General features: G+C 37.8%; 1 protein-coding gene across 1 annotated transcript in view; it reads right to left on the bottom strand.

Moving 5' to 3' along the window:
• Positions 1–4,121: 4,121 nt before the first annotated feature.
• The window catches only part of HS3ST5 (heparan sulfate-glucosamine 3-sulfotransferase 5), a 321,198-nt gene continuing 310,372 nt past the window's right edge, over positions 4,122–14,947 (bottom strand). The window contains exon 4 of the mRNA XM_069077015.1: positions 4,122–10,487. Coding sequence (XP_068933116.1) covers positions 9,557–10,487 — 931 coding nt within the window. The 3' untranslated portion in view covers positions 4,122–9,556. The remainder of the gene's footprint in view (positions 10,488–14,947) is intronic.

Raw genomic sequence — 14,947 nt, 5'->3', positions numbered from 1 at the left:
AGCTATGTACGGGTTGATCAGGAAAATGCTCTGATCAACTTGATGAGCTAATAGGGTGATGAGCTTCTCTTTGAGGCTTTGATTTTATCTTCTTGTGGAGGGTAGGGACATTTCCATTGATAACGTCATTAAGAGCATTGCGGGGTACATATTGGGCAATGTCCAGAAACATCTTATTGAGGGGTAAGGATATCTCCTTAAGTCTCACTGATGGAGATAATCAATTATCTTGGGCTATTGCAGATTGAATAGGGATGAATTGGTTGGCTCAGGCTGTTGTGGGAGAGGACCACCCCTTTGTGTTGAGCTTATAAAAAGAGTCTCTTGCAGAGTAGGTCTTTTCCCTTTTTGGAAAGATACTGAAAGAGTACAGTACAGATCATAGAGTAGGAGAGCAAAGAGATTTCCTGACTTTGGGGAGGAGGTAGGGGTGGGGAAACATATGCTTGCACATGGCCTCTCCCCAGGGAGCCACTAATGACATATTGGGGTAGAGATTCATCGCCATTATACATATTCTCTCCCACATAAACTGAAAGGTAGCAGGCAGCAAGAGACGATTGTGAAGGTCTTTCAATCACATGGTCCTAGAAGAATTAATTGGCCCCAAATTTTAGTCCTAACTTTAGTGGAGAGACAATGATTGATGTACCTTTTTAGTCTGAGAGATAGGAGGAGTGGAAAGGGGAATCACATGGATGATAGGTGGGAGTTTCTGAAACCTAATTTTCTAGGGGAAAAAAGACCCATTCTTAGGCAACTAGAGCCCCTTGTGGGGTGGGTGGGATGAAAAAGATCATACATATGGTCATGAAGCTGGAGGGACCACAAGGGACTGAGCCATGATACAGGAGTGCAAAATATCTAAACTATGTTCTCTGATGCTATCATGAATCTTTTTGGACAGTGCAGGTCTAATGGTTGACTCTCTTTGTCTTATTTTTGGAGAGAGTACAAGAATTAAGATAGTCCCATAAAGGAAGTGTCCTGTGTGCATCTCAGTAAAAAATGAGACTTCCCAGGGGTAGCTAGACACTGCAGTGGATAGAGCACTGAACCTGGAGTCAGGAGGACCTGAGTTCAAATCTGGATTCAGACACTAGCTGCATGACCTTGGGCAAGTCACTTAACCCCTTTTTCCTCCAAAAAAAGAAAAAGAAAATGAGCCTCACCAGAATGTTGGGGGGAAGACTTTTTTGTAACCTTAAGTTCATTTCCCTTGTGAGGAGAATATAAACATAAGACAGATGCTATGAATGCAAAGGATTTAATAGGTTTCTGGGGAGAAAAGTCAGTCTTACTCGAGGAGAAAGGGAGAATTATATCAAGTGATTATGGGTGGCTGTACATCCTTTATGACTTTCATGTATTTACTGCTGAGTGAACTAAAGGTTGTTCTGTATCTGATGTGACTTGTTACCTTAAATACATGAGAACTGTAGACCCCTTTTCCCACATCTGTGAAGACCTTGACAGGAGATATATACAAGCTAGAGTCTGAAATTTCTCAGAGGCAATTCCAATAGGGACAAAATTAGAGATAATTGCAGAGGACACTGTATCCAAGATTGAACCTGTTTTCTCTGGGCTCAGAGCATTGGGTACTAGCCAAGGGTTATAGCTGTTTTTAGACCTAAACTTGTAGTTGCTTGTAAAAGACAGCCTACAAATTTTAGCTTCAAGGTAAAAGAGGGTAATACTTTTCATGGAGCCATGTGGGGACATGGATGCTTTCCACCCACAACAAGCTAAAAAACCAAAGTAAAGACTGATCACAGAACCACAGAATTTCAGAGATGCAAAGGATCTCAGTGGCTATCTAATACAACCTGTATTCTAAAAAGATTCCCCTTTCCAATACACTCTTCAATTGGCCATCCTGTCTTTGCTGAAAAACCTCAAAGGGGCAGCCCACCACCTCCTGAGGCAATCTGTCCTACTTTTTAAAAGTTTCAATTGCTAGGATGTTTTTCCGGATATCATCAAATCTAAATTTGCCTCTTTGCAGCTTCTACCATCTGTCTCATCCCTCTTCAATGTAACAGCCCTTCAAATGCTTGAAGACAGTGACCATGTGTTGCCACATTCTCTAAGTTATAAATCTCTGGCTACTTCAACCAATCGTCACGTGGCATGATCTTAAGGTTTTTTCCCATCTCGGTTGCCCTTCTCTCATACCAGTTGTAGGGCTTGCAAAAATGAAAACTTGGCACATACATGTTCTCTCTCTTAAAAAGCTCAAATCAGTGGCAAAAGCTACCTTTTTTTTTTTTTACCAGAATCTTCTATGTATTGGCAGCCCCAGGTACCATTATTATCTCTGTCAGTCCTAATTTTGCCAACAATCTTGTTGGAGTTCTTGAATTCATTATCAAATATTGTCTCTTAAATTAACTTATAGGCACTGGTGCTAGATTCTATGACCCTTAGCTACTAACCATTCTTTAACTCTATAGTTCCAAATTGTTGTTTAAGGCTCAGCACAGGAGGGCTTTAAAACTCAAATTCTTATTAAACAGACCAATAGTATTTTGTTATTAGTACCAGAGACTGGGCTGTTTATACTTTTCTTTTTCCATGTCTAACATTAGGCACAGAAGTCCAAATAGATGGAGATGTCCATGGTAGGTTACCTTTTTGTTCTTGCATCAATAAGTACACTTGGGGAGATAGCATATTATTGCATGTATAGTTAACATGTGTTTAGAAATATTGAAAACTGCTTATAGACTGCTCAAGAAGGTTGGTTATATTCATGTTTGCAGCAGACCTCTTCTGTATTAATCACAAAGTATCACAAGGTTAAACAACAAAAGCTTGCAATGGTCTTCTTGATTTTGTTTAAGGGCAACTCTATCCCATTGACCTGATTTTAAATAAGAGTTTCCTTTCTTGGGAATAGCAAGCAACTGTTTTCTATGGGAATGTATGATCCTACAAAGTCATTTCTAATCTCTGTGAAATAGCACTATCATTTCCCAAAGACTCATGGAAATAGAATCTAAAAAACCTCTAGAAGTGGTAAAAGGTGTAACAGGTTTTCACTTTATAAACTATTCCTTCATTCCCTTGGTCCCCAATTTGTGATTATTCAACCTAAATTTTGTACTTGTTCTAACTCAGAAAGGGATTTACTAAAGAAAGGGAAAACAATAGTGGATTACATTTCTCCATGTTGCTTTATGATTACAAATGATAGTGTATGTAGTTTGTAATTAAAAAGGAGGAGGTTAACCTAGATAATTTCTTGGTCTCTTTCAGATCTAAACTCTAATGAGCCCTGTATTCAGGTCTGGGTACTACATTTTAGGAAGTCTCTTGATAAATCAGAAAGTGGAAATTCACTGATCTGGGGAAGGGACTCAAGTTCATGCAATATGAGGATCTGGAGAAACGAAGACCTGGGTTCAAATCCCAACCCTTAACATTTATTAGCTATGTGATCATGGGCAAGTCATTTAATATCTTTGAGCCTCAATTTTCTGTTTGTAAAATGAGCATATTAGACTAGATGTTCTTGGAGATTCCTTCCATTCCTAAATCTATGATCTTATGAGAAACAAAACTTAGTGGGAAATGTTGTCATGTAGAAAAATCAGGCTTGTTTTGCTTGGCCCTGGGGCAAATCTAGAAGAAATGAGAAGTTAGAAAGGGGCAACTTATGCTTGATGTTAGAGAAAAAACAAACAAACAATAATCAGAACCATCTAAAGTGGAACAAGATCCCTCAGAAGGCAATGAATCCCCCATGAAGGGAAGTCTTCAAGTAAAACCTGGAAAACCACTTTGGAATATGTTTTAGAAGGAATGATTTTTCAGGTATATTTTGGACTGGAGAGACTCTGAGGTCCCTTCTAACTGACATTCAGTGATTCTGTGATCCCATGTGAACCAAAGTGAAGTAAGTAGAATTATCATTATTACTTATAAATGAGGAAAGAGACAGCAATATTAAATGATTTGTCTAAGGTCATAAATCCTGGAGAGAAACCTTGAATCCAAGCTTTCTGACCCCATGTTTACTGTTCTCATAAAACCACACTGTATTTTTAAAGAAACATAATTTAAGGAGGGTCCATTGAACTTGATTTAGTGAAAAAAAACTATTTTGAAGCATTTTATACAACAATTTGCACAAATACAATGGTTTATTGCAGATAACTTTGAACTTATGTATTAAAGCAAGTCTGGAAGAGTCTTTTCAACACTTTGTCAGCAGCTTTGTGTTTTCACATGTCTTTGAAAGCAATTAAAGTGAATTTCTTTAAAAACATTCCTTAATTTAGATGGATTACCCCTAGTTAGGCCAAATTAGTGAGATTTTATTGTATTGAAATAATTAAAAGGAAAATTTTAAAGTTTTCTTTGCTTAGCTTGTATGTAGGTAATCATAGTAGTTACCATAGTAGATGGCTCTGGAGGACAAAGTGAGGCTGGTGGCTTTGCACAGCACCCCCCTTATTTAAATCCAATTCAATTTGCAAGCTATATTGTCTTCCTGATGTCATGGTCCTCTTCAAGAATGAAGGACAAACCATAACCACACACAAAGTTCCTCTCCTGTTCAGATAATGAATGCTCAATATATGAAAAGATAAGAATCAATAGAGCTAGTAGTAATAATGCAATTTAGAATAATCTCTAATTCTGCAGCCTTTGACAATGCTCGAACTATAACTAGCATCAGGGAAACCTTCAAATTAAGAGGCAGATTGCAAGTAATACATTTTGGGTATTCATCACAATGCAAGAGCAGATAAAAAACAAGAACAGCAACAACAAAAGAAAAAAACCCTTTTCACTGTTAAAATATGACACTGAAAATTTCATCTCGATTTAAGAAGCTGCTTTATATGTTTCCCATGCTGAGATACTCAGGATGAGAGTTACTCAAATTGGCATTTTAGCTTTGAAATGATAGAATTGCTATTTTTAGTTTTTAGAAATAATTTTGTCATTTTTCTCTCTTAAGCTATCACTATAATCAAACCAGTCCCATTTACCCTGTCTTGCCTTTATTATTTGGCAAACCTATTTTAGACTAGAGAAAGTCTAATAGATTATAGCTCTAAGATACCCAATCATTCTTTTAAATAGTGAAAGAAAGGAGTCAGTTATATAGATATTTGGACACATATAGATGACTTGGCTTGGTGTATTAGATAGAGTACTGGATTTGGAGACATTCATTCCTAGGCAGTATTTGAATTCTGGTTGTACACCCAGTATGGCAAATCACTCTCTTCTCTGGGACTCAGTTTCCTCACCTATAAAAGAATGTTGACCAAGACACAAAAAAATTCTTAACCTTTTTTGGGATCATGGACCCTTTTGTCATTCTGGAGAATCCTGTGCACCCCTATAATGTTTTAAAATGAATCAAACAAATAGGATTACATAGGAAATCCAATTATATTGGAATACAGTTTTTAAAATATTAAAAAAAACTAAGTTCACAGATTCCTGATTAAGAACCCCTGGAACATATTTAAGGGCTCCTCTAGTACTAACATTATGTGATTTCAAATTTTTCTCTTTTCATCTGATGTTTTTTGGTATTTTGCACAGTCACATGGCTTCCAAGGTCTTCTAAGGCTACAAAGCAGGTTGTAAGATTCTGTTTATATATTCGGCACTGAAGTGACCATAGAGACCATCTAATTAGGCCTCTTTATTTTACAGATGAGAAAAATAAGGTTAAATAACTAACCACAAAGAGTTTAAATAACATGCTTAGGGTCACACAGATGTGAGAGAATTCTTCAGCAGTCCTTAACAGCAACTTATCATATATCCTCCTACGGATGGTGCTGTAATAACTTGAAAGCTTCACTAAGGTTTGTCCATAAATTTTGTGATTCTATATTCCAGTTTATCCTTAGCAAGAAATAATTTGCTAAATGAGTGTCCTGAAAATCTCTAGTAAATAAGGATAGAGGGGAGGTAGCTCGGTACAGTGTGATAAGAACTAGAGTCAGAAGACCAGCTCTGCCACTTACTACCTGAGTGACTTGGAGAAAAGAACTTTTCCTTCTCTGTACCTCAGTTTCCTAGTCTATAAAATGAAGAGGTTGGGGTGGATGACATTTAAGGTCCTTTATGATTCTAGGGCCTTTATGCCACATGAGTCAGAACATTTTTAATCTTTTCTCCTCCATTTGAATTTCTGAGCAAAAGGATATTACTGTGTCTTAAATGAAACTGGATATTCACCCAGATGACACAAATGAGGCCAGGGCTTCAACTGTGATTCTACAAAATAACTAGATCAAAAACAGCACTGATTCAGCTAGTATCTTGGTGGCCCCAAAGAGGGAATGCTATTTTTAAAAAGTCTAATTTATTCTCTAGTAATTATTTCACAGATTTAAGAATCTTAGAATGGGAGGAGACCTTAAACATCATTTAGTACAGAAATGTCAAATACAGGGGCCACATCTGTCTGCAATGCTTACAAGTATGGCCCGAATCAGATTAAAATGTAATTGTGAAATATGCAACAAAATAAATAAAAATACAATAAAACATAGATCATACCACATTTTAAAGTTAAGTCAATATGCAACCCGCAGGGATCCAATGGTCCCATTTCTCTTTGACTTTGACACCACTGATTTAGGCTGACATGCAACTCAACAGGACTCTCTTTCATAAAATTTCTCACAAGTGATCATCTGACCCACTTCCTGAAGACCTCCCATGACAGGGAACTCACTGAGATGATATTCTTATCTTCACTTTACTAGTATGGAATTTCACATTATGATTCATTGGAATATGGAATTTGCAAGTGAAGAAGTAAAGAAACTCCTCCTAATGGAACCAAACTGGTACCTTTTTTGTAATTTATAGTCTTTGGGGACTTCTGAGAGCACCAAGAAGTTGAAGGATTTGCCTAGGGTCACAGATAAAACTTGAACTAAGATTTATTCAGGCTTTAAGGTTGGCTTGCTAGCTATGATGCCATACTGCGTCTCTATTAAGTGGCATGGGGATAAAAAATAAGGGGTGTGCTGGAGCCAGCTCTTACCGGCTCATGAGGGTTGATGGTTAAATTTTCAGAGTGAGCATTTATACCTTGGAAATTGACACACACTACAAATCAGAGCTTGATATTTTTTTTCATTGATTATTTAGACTTAAGAAAGTGATAAACATGTTAATAGTGCACAATGAACTTAAAATTTTGTTGTGCTTGCATTTTTTCCTTTTTTTTTACCCAGAGAGTTGGTTCTTAAGCATTTACCAGCAAACATTTGAAAACACTTTTATAATTGTGGCAATAGGTAGCTGATTTTTTTTTGGCATGTAGGGGAATGATTAGTGGAGTGTAGAAGGATGAAAGGTGGTTTAGAACACCAACAAGGCCTCCATGCTCAAAAATCACTCTTCTATGTTTATGTATGGAAGAATCTGGCTCTATGTTCTTTCAATTTGACTTAGTTTATGGCTCAAGAGGAAAAATTCCTTCTAAATTAGATCTTAGGATCTCACCCCAGAGTCCTACTAATATATGGTGTGAGCCCTTAGCCTTACATATGTGTTCTGAATGCATGTCTATTCTCACCCTGAGAGGAACAGCATCTGTTGCTCATTAAACTTATACAGGTGATTTAAAATGTCACAACTGGCCTAGCATTGTGGATTACCACTAGAGATGGAAAAGCCACTTATTTACAAAAGCACATTGTTAAACCATGGAATAGGACAAACATCTCTTGGGGAATTCCAAACTTATTATAGACTAGAGGGACATCATTATAGTTTACTTATTTCTATAGAGTCCACCAATGACTATTGGTCCATGCTCTCTAAGATATCAATTCTTGTCTAACTTTTGAGAGAGAGGTATAACTGTGTAAGGAAAAGAGTCCCAGAGCTAGAGTCTGAGGACCTCGGTTCAAATTCCTGCTCTGCTCCTTATTACCTGTGTGACCCTGGGTGAGTCACTTGAACTCTATGGGCCGCAGGGTCCTTATCTGTAAAAAGGAAGTTAGGGCCTCTATCATCTGGTCTGACTCAATCTAAGATCCTTTGAAACTATGGAAATGCAGTTTGTTTTTGTTTATGCCTCTTTCCTTGTTTTTCTGATACATATTTAAGCATAATACAGCATGTCTAATGTTTGTAAGACATGCAATTTAGCATTCATTTCCCTGGATGGGAAAAATGAGCCATATGTTGATGTTGGTAATAACTACACTGCTTGCAACTTGATCATTTTCGAGCAGCCTAATATATTTTCATTTCAAAGAGTGAAGACTGAAATCCCACCTTCCTTTCTGAAACATCAGCAGCTTTTGGTCTAAACAGACTGCAGAAATGGTCTCATCTTATTTGATCTAATCTCTCTGCTGGACTGACTTTGATTAGAGCATCCAGGAAAACGTTTTGTTGTTAACCCTATGCCTGGGTTCTAGTCACATGTTCCTTGTTGCTCTTCTAGCACAGGGAAAGGAAATTCGAGGGAATGAATTAATTGTTGCAAAGTTGTAGCTAATGAGCACTAGTATTCTCTGAGATGGTTATTAGACCCGATATCCAGATGGTTGCGATTTTTAAATATACTTTGCTTCACTTCATAAATATGTTTCCTCAAGGGTACAAAAATTAAAAGGAGTCTACACACTTTCTTATACCCTCTCATCTGCAGACACACATTAATGGCCTAGGGAGCCAGCAGGAGGCATGGGAAAAGAAATTGAAAAGAAAGTTCACATATAGTCATTTTAATCCATTCCCGTTTAAATACCACAATAAATTTAATTTCCACAATAAATTAAATAGCCATATTCAGTTTACAAAATAGAATTACTTATTGTGAAACCAGTATTTACAGGCAATATACACTATGTACACAACATTTCTCTTTGCTGACATATAACATAGAGGGCAAAAGATTGGACTCGTGGACATGTGATTGACATGCTACAGGTGACACAATAGTCCATACGAGGAAACAATAGTGCAAACTCACCACGGGAACTTTGGAACGATGTCAAATTGTTATGAGATAAAGACATTCTTGGAAATAAGATGAAAACAGTATGACCCAGTTTCACGGCACTAATTCAGCATCTGAATTAAAGAGCCAGTATTCCCTTAGAAATATGCATACCATATGTATACTTCATCCTATACTTCCTGATCTTTCCTGAAGCTTCACAACCAGCTGTATATTCTCACATATTAATCATTTGGCTTAGATCTATGAAAATGGCAAATTACAAACTTTTAGTCAAAGGAAGACTAACTCTTTGAAGAAGAGCTGAATTCATTTACCACTCCCCCCCCCCAAATATACCACCTCTTCTTTCCCTAAATAGCCTAAAAAAATGATACAACTATGTAGAGACTAAATTGTTTTCAGTTTACTTCTCAGTAGAAAAAAAAAGGGTCCCACTGTATATTTGGTCACACACTGCATATGTACAAGTATTCATGGGGTAAAAAAAAAAGACTTGGATATCTGTGTTTTGGAAAAGTGCATATTTGAATCTAAAGAAGACACTGTGTCTCTCTTGGTGCAACACACAGTGTTGTAGGATATATTTATTTAGGGCCAGTTCAATGTCCTCCCAGTGATCTGGTAAAATTTTTGATTGAAAGGGTGAAAGAATTTGCGCAATTTGGTAATTACAGAGGGATCTACCTCTGGATGAATGCGTCCCTTGCTGCCTGCCAGGCACTTGTTAAAGACAATGTTAAACCGCAGGCAGTAAAACCCCCTTGTAGCATTGAAGTATAAATTGTACTGACTGATCCTGGGAGGAAGATTGAGGAACTTCTCCACTAACTGGAGCTCTGGCAGTGGTTCCGTAATGAGCCGATCTCCATCTACTATGTGAAACTGCTCAATTGGAAAGTATTTCAGCCACCTCTCCAGATGTTTTGTATAAATGCTGGTCCTCACAGCCTTATACTTAGTGTTCACCTCACAGGTATTCGAGTCTATTGCCAGCTTTTCAAATTTGTAGTAGGTTTTATTCTTCCTCTCCTTCCCCTCTAGCACCTGAGTATAATCAGAAATAGCTCTTGTTGTGGGTTCCCTGACAATGATCAGCAACTTGATGGATGAGTTCATTTTGTAAATCCTTTCTGGTACCTCCTCTGTGATAAAATAGGCAGGACTCTTCTCAATGGTGATTTGTTGAGGGTATGAAAATGGCATTTTCTTCCTGTACCACTCAATGCCCTTGGCATAATTCTCATCATTATCAAAAAAGTGGATTTCCTGTGAGGCTTTGACCACAGCAGGATGGAGATTCAGCATCTCAAGCAGGGCTCTGGTGCCTCCTTTCCTCACCCCAATGATGATAGCTTTGGGGAGTTGCTGGACCAGATTGTGGAGTCGAATCTGCTCCTTGGTGGCGTTGCCCTTCCGGAACTCGTGGAGAAGGCCACGTTTGAACTGTAGCGCCCGGAGTGGGATCTCAGCCTGATTGCGGGCTCCAAATCGACCTTCAATTGGGCAAATGGGCTGTAGTCTGCAAGCAACAAATGGAGACTTTAAGACGCTCATTGCAACCAACTCTTCATTTTTCTGATTTTCAAGCCAGTGAGAATGAGCAAAGACTTTTAAAAGCACAAAAATAAAGACAAAATAAAATCCCATTGACCCCTCAGACTGCTGAAATCCACAATGAGCATATAATAGAAGAATTTTATTTTAGGGATCCTAATATTTAATAGAGCACATATCATTGATAATTTTCTTTTTTATTATTGTTCCTTAAATTTTTTTTAATTCACCTGGTCCTCAATTGGCTATAGAGTATACTTGCACTTACAGTGAAAGATGCACAAACAAACAAACAAATATTAATGGCTTTTTAAACAGCTTGCTGGTTAGCATCAGTTAGAAAATGTACAAATGTGTCAGATTTAAAATCTTTTGATGAGTGTTTTTGGGATGCCCAGTTTCCTTGCATTTCTTTGACATTTGAATACTTGAAAAAGCTTTGACATCTGATTAAAAAAAATAAAAAAAAATAGTCCTGGGTCTCACTTTTAATTATCCGCAGCAGCTTGTAACCTATTAATTTTAAAAATGACTAAACTCTCCAGTACATGTGAACCTGCCAGAGTTTTTGTACTTAAGGCTGGGGACATGCAGAGATGTATGTGGCATTCTCTGTTTCTCTTTGTCTACTGATCTAAAGAGATCAAGGATTTTCTTCCCCCTCGACCCTGTGACTCAGTAGAGGGGATAAGGATGGTATAAGCTGCTTCAGGACAGGACTGTCTTTTGCCATTCTTTGCATCCCCAGCATGTAGCACAGAACATAGGAGCAATTGACTAGTTGACTGATTGGACCTGTGATTTCACTGGTAATTCTTAGGTAAGAAACCTTTCTCTACCAATGCAGGTTGGCTCGTTCTCTCCAATTTATGATCTTTAGAGAGTTGTCTAGAGCAGAAGGGTCAAAACTGGGTCTCACATGTGGCTGCAAAAGTCATAAATGTGGACTGAACCAGGTTAAGATGTAATTGGGAAATACTTAACAAAATAAATAAAAATATAAAACAATGTAGATAATTTGTGTTTTACAATTAAGTGTTTGGTGAATTAAATTTGTCAATGTGCTTTCCTAGATTAAGTGACTTGTCCAGGTTCATACATAGAATACGTGTCAGAGGCAGGACTCATACCTATCTCCTTGGTTTCAAGACTGGTTCTCTATTCACTGCCATGAGGCCTCTTGAGCCTCAGAGTATAAGCATTAAAACAAATTCAGCTTTCAACAGCAATTGTAGTATGTTTCACTGAGCAAATTTAGGGTCAACTAGTTCAAGGGCAGAGCTAGATAGCTTCATGTCTCTCCTGCTTGTGAATAAAAATTTGGAGTACACTATCTAAGCTTACATACAGAGGAAATTAAGCTCATTTCCTTTGAAAAAATTTTTAAAATCGATTTTATTTTTAATTTATGGAATAAAACAAACATTTCCATAACGTAGTATAATAAAAAAGATGATCACACATGAAACTGCAAATCTATCATGTTTACCTTGCTATTCCTTTTAAATACATAATAAAGTTATCATGTTTCTTTCCCCCCCCCTTATCTCCCTGCCTCTCCTGCAATCAGGACAGCATATTGATTTAGTAAAACCCAAATTAATATTATCTATGTTCTATTATATTTTTATTTATTTTGTTAAACATTTCCTGATAATATCTTTTTTTTTTTTTTTTTTAAGCAATCGGGGTTAAGTAACTTGCTCAAGGTTACATGTCCAGGTGTTTCTGGGTGGGTGCTAAGTGTCTGAGTCTGGGATTCGATCTCCAGGTCTTCTCAACACTGGAGCCGGTGCTCTTACTCGCTGTGCTACCTGGCCACCCCACCTGATAATATCTTAACCTGTCCAGGCCACACTTGTAAGTTTTTAAGTCACATGTTGGGGAATTATTATTATTAGCTGGTATTTTCAAGACTATAGAAAAGTTTCTGCTTAGAGAACTCTGCAAAATGAATAGGAATGTTTACTGAGGGAGGAGGTTATGATCACTGTTAAGAGATGATTATGGGGGCGGCCAGGTGGTGCAGTGAACAGAGCACCGGCCCTGGAGTCAGGAGGTGCTGAGTTCAAATCTGACCTCAGACACTTAACATTTACTAGCTGTGTGACCTTGGGCAAGTCACTTAACCCCAATTGCCCTGCCTTCCCCCCTCCAAAAAGCAAAAAAAAAAAAAGAAAAAGATGATTATGACCTTATTTCCTAACACTTTGTCATGCAGTTCTCCTATGCATTGAGCACAACCTATTTTGTGGCATAGGTATTTGTGTTCATGTTGCTTTTTTTTCTCTACTAGATGAAGCTTCTCCAGAACAGAGATTGAGTCTGTCCTTCAGCCAAGTACCAGGCAGCGATCATAACAAATACTTTACAAATGACTGATAAAACAAATTTATCAGATCAATAATTTCACTAGGTATGGCAAATGTAAGTGGTGATATGGAAAGAGGAATGGATTTGAAGTTAAAAGACAGGGATCCAAACCCTGACCCTGCTTCTTTGCACCTATGTGACCTTGGGCTCATTAATTTATCCTGGTAGGCCTCGGTTTCTTCAAGTATAAAATGAGGTGGTTGGACAAGAATCACTAGATAATTACAATGAGACTTTTAAAGTCTTTCATAGCCTGTCCTCTTCCTACCTTTCCAGTCTTTTTATACTTTATTCCCCTCTATATTCCTTGGACAAGACATGCTATTTCCCAATTGGTGCTTTTTCACACTTCATCCCCCACGCTTGGAATTCTCTCTTCTTCCTTCTTATCTCTGCCTTCTGACTTTCCTCCCTGGCTTTCATCAAGACTCATATTATTTTTAATTAAAAATTTTTTTTTTTATTTTTTGCTTTTTTTTTTTGGAGAGGGGAAGTTAGGGCAATTGGGGTTAAGTGACTTGTCCAAGGTCACATGGCTAGTAAGTGTTAAATGTCTGAGACTGGATTTGAACTCAGGTCCTCCTGACTCCAGGGCAAGTGCTCTATTCTCTGTACCACCTAGCCACCCTACTCAAGACTCATTTTACATCCTACCTTTTGCAAGAGGCCTTTCCCGTCATTCACATACTCCAACTTCCCCTTGCTAGTTTCTTACCTCTAAGTTTTTCTTCCATTTACATTGCATATGTTTTGTTTTATATAGCTGTTTATTTTGTACCATCCTTTAGACTGTGAGCTCCTTGAAGGCAGGAACCATGTTTTTAGCCTTTCATTATATCTTTAGTATTAGCACAATGCCTGGCCTAGTGAACACTTAAATGATTATTGACAGACTGACTGTAAAGTTTCTTCTAGTTCTAAATCTATGATCCCATAATCCAATAATTGTCTCATCCTGAGGGTCTTAATTTTCCCAAGTTGACCTAACAAATCAGGTCAAGTCTCTTTTTCAAGAGGAGATACTGTTGGCCATATGAGCACATTTAATTAAATCCTACTGAATGAAGTTTCTAAGTCACTATGGTAATGTAAATTTCCGGAGAAGCCCACTGGACAATGCAAACCCTTACAAAAAGATCATATTTATTTACATTAGGGAGAGACAAAGAGATGAAGGAAGTAATGACTGGGGAAAAAAGGCAAATTATTAGGAGTAACTAATAATAAGAAAACAATGATGCAGCTAGAGATCCCGCCTTCAGGTTATACTATTTTATTGGTAGCCAAGCATCAACTTGTGAAACTACTATCCCTAAGCAGCTCATAGGATCACTAGCCATGACTTGTTTATAATTAGTGGTGAGCCTAGTTAGGCATTTGGAATTAAATTGTCAAAAGGACTCACTATACAATTCAAAAGAATCCCAGTCTTTGCTCTGCCTAGATAATCTTGAAGTATTTGTTGCTTAGAGTAGGAGGACTCAGACATATAGGTCTGGTTCCAGGCCCAGGTTAAAGAAGGAAAGCTTAAAGTTGGCTATCATACCAATTTTAAGCCCTGCTGCATTTTCAGTAACAATGGGTGCTGGATTAGTGGGGGAAGTAACAGGAGTTCAGAACTTCAATCTCTCCAGTGGAAGAAATGGATTTTACAGTCAAAGAGTGATATTGGCACAGTTTGTCTATTCCAAACAACATTTCCTTAACCTTTGGGGACCCCAGTTTCTCTAGGTTTATTCTCATTTCAGAAATTAGGTTCTCTGTTCTTCCCCTATCACTGAGAATTCAGGACTTTTCCAAGTTGCTCAGTGTGAAGTCATTTGATAGTGTTGGGACTCTCACATCCCTGATAGCACTTCAAGTGTTTGCCTGCTCAGAGATATATCCTTTCTCTCTACTAATTTCTTCGCTTTGGATTTTCCAGGACTCTCAGGGTAATCTCTCAGAGAGATAGGCACCTTGCCTGGTGCTTTCAGAGCCTGATTGAAAGCTGGAGCTAATTAACATAGTTAAAATTCTCCAAGCCTACAGCCATCTTTCAAGTGCAATAGA

The sequence above is a fragment of the Petaurus breviceps genome, unplaced genomic scaffold, assembly GCF_028583685.1.
Source record: "Petaurus breviceps papuanus isolate PSGF00001 unplaced genomic scaffold, PetGlider_PUasm1.0 90977, whole genome shotgun sequence".
Taxonomy (NCBI): domain Eukaryota; kingdom Metazoa; phylum Chordata; class Mammalia; order Diprotodontia; family Petauridae; genus Petaurus; species Petaurus breviceps.
This window is presented reverse-complemented; position numbering and strand designations above follow the sequence as displayed.